The sequence below is a fragment of the Onychostruthus taczanowskii genome, unplaced genomic scaffold (genome assembly GCF_017590055.1).
Source record: "Onychostruthus taczanowskii isolate IOZ18803 unplaced genomic scaffold, ASM1759005v1 scaffold1, whole genome shotgun sequence".
Taxonomy (NCBI): domain Eukaryota; kingdom Metazoa; phylum Chordata; class Aves; order Passeriformes; family Passeridae; genus Onychostruthus; species Onychostruthus taczanowskii.
This window is the reverse complement of record NW_024496525.1, coordinates 7,811,561-7,815,629: the sequence shown is the minus strand read 5'-3', so window position 1 is coordinate 7,815,629 and position 4,069 is coordinate 7,811,561. Positions and strand designations below refer to the sequence as shown.

Here is a 4,069-nt window from a genome sequence, read left to right as displayed (position 1 = left end):
GGAACAGACTGAGTGACTCAAGCACTCCGTAAGAGAGAGAAGGTTAGAGCCACCAGGGGAGGTCACACCAGGTATCTGCTGCCACTGATCTGCTCCCAAGCACTTGCATGGCTGACCTGCTGCATCAGTGAGGAATGATGGAGGGACACCTGGGCACACTGCAGGCACTTCAAGGGTCAAGAGAAGGGAAGCACCTGCATTTGGGGGGCTGTCTAAACCAGCCCCTCAATTTTTGCAAGTAAAACCAGCTCCACTGTCAGTTTCTTGAAAAAACTTGGGGTTTATTGATTTAAACTGCAAACAGTCATTACAAAAGAGATTCTCTTTTAAATAAACTCACACAAAGAGGAAGAAAAAGCAGTGTAGCGAACAGTAACAGGGGGGAAAAAAAAATTACATTCATTATTCTCTTTGTGCCAGTCCCATTCACCTTGGCAAGGAAAACTCCAAACTTGGAATACAGAAATGCAAAGACAAACTGTATTTGGAATGTCTTCAGATAGGCACTTTTAGCCCAAGGCTTTTCTCCTTGAAGAATCTATACAATAAGAGGAAGATAGAGGTCTTCCTTCCACGTTGTCTCGCAACAGAGCTCAGGTATGTACATTCTAAAGCCCAGGTAGGCAAGACCCGGGAGAGGAGAAGAGGAGGAAAAAGAGAAAAGGCAAAGATGCACAACAACTCCATTTGCAGTCCAACACAAAAAAAGGGGGAGGGAGTTCTAAAATAAATAATCCAAACACAGTTTTTGCATTTTTTTAAATTAATTTTTCATTTTTTAAAATAAAATAACCAAAAAAAGTGTAAAGTTACAAAAAATGTCATTGTAGTATAATATATTAAACTGTGGGGAAAAAAGGAAAAAAAGACACTTCACAATCTTAAGATTAATATGGAAGATCATAATTTAAACATAAAAGAATATATTCTATGGATTCATCATCCCGATAAATATGAACAAAATTAAAAAGCAAAGGTTTTGGCAATAAATACGTTTTGATAAGTTAAATAAGCTTTTTATATTGTTGTGCAGTGACAAGCAAAATTTGCTCTCCAATTTCTGAAAAGTTATACAAAATTAAAAACCCAGAAAAAAAAAAAAAAGCTTGGCGTGAGTGCTCTAAGATAGGTCTAAAGTACTCTAGAGCAAAACCATTAAAGCTATGTCTACTGGAACTTTGTTTACACGAACTTGTGTGTGTGGAATGACTTCTGTTAGCCCCACCCCTCTATTTCTTTATTTGTTTTAAGATGTCACATGTATACATGGGGAACTTTTAGCACCAAAATCAAGTCTCTCATAGTCCATCTGTTTTTTGCTTTTCTTTTGTTTTCTTCCTCCCAGTCGAAGTCCCACTCATGTTACAATCTTTGTCCGTTCTCAGCTTTTCTTCCCGCAGACCTGAGTGGATCCAGGCAAGATTTAGTCTTTTAAGGGGAGGGGAGAAAGAGGACTGGATGTTAACACTTGCCCACATGCCTGCAGCCTAGCAGAAACTGGCCAGTCAGGAAGGGACTGGGAGAGGGCGATGCAGTACATGGCCAGTGGAGGGAGCCGGATTCGGACATTTCCTGCACATCTGGAAGTGCACAGAGCTGCTGGTGCCCTCTGCAGCTGGAGAGGTAATACAGTCACAGTGAAAAGTGTTAAAAGGCACTAATTTTGTAAACGTTATTGCTTCTCATAGTAATTTTGGCACTTAAGGTTTAAGCCAGTGGGTATCGGGCAGGCAGGTGGACATGTTAACATCCAGCTTGAACTACTGGGGACAAGGTGGTGGGAGTTCAGCTTAACATCGTAATAGAGGTGGTGAGGGGCAAGAGTAAACCCCAGATTAGTCGTCGGAGATGGAGAGTCTGCTGAAGATGGGAAGACGTCTTGAGGTGTCCAGGATTGGGGAATCTGAGCCGCTGTGGCTGCTGCTGGAGCTGCTCAGATAGCCCTCCTGGTCAGAGAGGGAGTCCTGAGGACTGGGTGGCGAGTCAAACATGTTGGGGGACTCGGACATGGGCCTGAACAAGAAGGTGGTGGGGGAGCTCCCGCTGGGCACCTGCACCCCCATGCTGGGGGCAAAGAGACTGACCAGCTCCTGGCTGGAGAAGGTGAAAGGGTTGCTGGCGCAGTCAGGCAAGGTGGGGGAGCCCAGCAGGTCGTCGGCGCTCAGCATGGGCGGCGGCGTGATGGAAGTGGGGCTGTCCAGCAGCCCGCTGGCAGCAGTGCTGGGGAAGCCGGCGAAGCTGAAGCTGTGCTGCAGGCGGGGTCTGTCGCTGACGGCGGGCTCCCGGCTCCCCGCCACGGCGCGGCGCTCCTCCGCGTTGTGGATGAAGTGGCAGCGCGGCCCATAGGGACAGAAGCCGATGGTGTGGAAAGTGCGGCACAGCTCGGTCTTGTACTTGGGGTGACGGGTGAGGCTCCGCAGCTCGTGGATGCCGTGGGCGAACTGGCACTTGTCACCGTACTTGCAGGCGCCGTTCTCCTCGAAGGGGCGGCACAGCTCCGTCTTGTAGCGGCTGGAGTTGACCTGTCCCCCGGGCTGCTTTTGCTGCAGTAGGCGCTCGCCACCCTCGGAGAAGGAGCGGTCCCGGAAGCGGCTTTCGCGGGGGCCCAGCATGGGAGCCGGCTCCCCTTTCAGGCTGCTGAGGAGCTGGTTCTGGTGAAACTTGGAGTTGGGCAGGGTGACAGAGTGCCTCCTAGGGAAACCCCCGCCCGCCGGGGTGCCCACCGCCTTCCTGTCCAGCAGGCACCCGCTGACACCCGAGGGGCTGTAATTCAACATCTTGTTGCTCTGCGGGGACAAAGCAAGAGCCGGTCACATCACTGCTACTGCCACCACCTCCTCCGACATCCCCACGCAGCTCCGCGGCACCCCACCGCCTGCCACTGCCGCGGCCCGGGGAGCGGCGGCGGCCGCCCTGCCCCGACGGCCCCCCCGCAGCCAGCCCGGGCGTGTTGTAGCGCGGCGGCCCCGGGGGCACGGGAAGGATCCGGCCCCCCCGCTCGGCGCCGCGGCTGAGCCCGCCGGGAGCGCGGGCGGCTCCCCCACCCTTCCTCCTCCGGAGCGGCCGAGGCGGGAAACGCGGGCGGGAGAGACCCCGGCGTCCCGAAACGGGGTGGCCGCGCTCGGTTCCCGCCCTGCGCCCTCCGGTCCCGGCGCCGAACTCGCTCACGACCAGAAAACGAAGTGGGGGGAGGGGAAGGGGGGAGCCCGAACACGAATCCTAAGGAAGCTGAAAAGCCCCGAAGTTGGCGGCGGAACCCCCTCCGTCGCCCTTACCTTGCATAAAACTTCGCTCAAGTCGAAGATGGTGGGCGACACCAGGGCTGTGGACATCTTCGGCGAGCGAGGGGGGAAGCGAGTGGGGCAGCGGCACTCGGACACGAGGAGTCACGGCGTGGGTAGGGCACAGCCTCCAGCGCCCCTGCTCGCAGCCTCCCCCCGCCGCCGACGCCGACACCGCCACCAGCCCGCCCGGCCGCCGCGCCCGCTCGCCGCTTCCAGGGGGCTCGGGGAAAGCTCAACTTATAAAGTTTGTGACTTACCCCCGGGAGGCGGAGCCGGCGGCGGGAAAGGGGAGGAGGAGGAGGGCAGGGTGATTGACACCGCGACTGAATCACCCGGGAGGCCAGGCCCAAAAAAACTTTCGGGAGGAAGGAGAGGGGGACTGTGCCGGGCCGGGCCCGCCCTGCCCCGCGCCGGAGGGGCGGTTGTGCGGCCGCACCGAGCGACTCCGCGCGCCGGTGCGCGCGTGTCCGTTTCTGCTCGCGTCTCCGCGCGCGCGCCCCCGTGCGCGGGTGCCCGCGCGCTTCTCCGCGTGCGTCCACGTTGTGCGCGTGTGTCCGCGTGCGTGCGCGCGTTTAGCTCGGCACGCGGCCGCGCGCGACCTCCCCTCCGCAACGGCCGCGGCGGGCGGCGGCTCCGCGCTCGCGGACATGGCCGCGGGAAGGCCGCGGGCCCTGCCCGCCTGCGCCGCCGCCTTCGTGCGCCACGGACGGCTTTGTGCTCAGCACCCTCCGCCCCTCCCTCGGAGCCTTACTCCTTCTTCCATATTCTTACTGAAACCTGGCGGG

At 56.8% G+C, this 4,069-nt stretch overlaps 1 protein-coding gene across 1 annotated transcript; it reads right to left on the bottom strand.

The window, feature by feature from the left end:
• Positions 1–260: 260 nt before the first annotated feature.
• On the bottom strand, positions 261–3,516 carry ZFP36L1 (ZFP36 ring finger protein like 1). Its single transcript, XM_041399207.1, has 2 exons — positions 3,276–3,516; positions 261–2,786 (listed from the first exon to the last, which is right to left on the bottom strand). Exons 1-2 carry the CDS (start codon positions 3,330–3,332, stop codon positions 1,836–1,838), a joined length of 1,008 nt encoding a protein of 335 aa, XP_041255141.1. The 5' UTR covers positions 3,333–3,516; the 3' UTR covers positions 261–1,835.
• Positions 3,517–4,069: the final 553 nt, after the last annotated feature.

What these genes read in the sequence shown, in the direction of transcription:
- ZFP36L1 (XM_041399207.1), bottom strand. Translation starts at nt 3,332, where the DNA reads ATGTCCACAGCCCTGGTGTCGCCCACCATCTTCGACTTGAGCGAAGTT. An exon ending in TGAGCGAAGTTTTATGCAAG is followed by an intron (nt 2,787 to 3,275) that starts GTAAGGGCGACG and finishes TTGTCCCCGCAG; the next exon opens with AGCAACAAGATGTTGAATTA.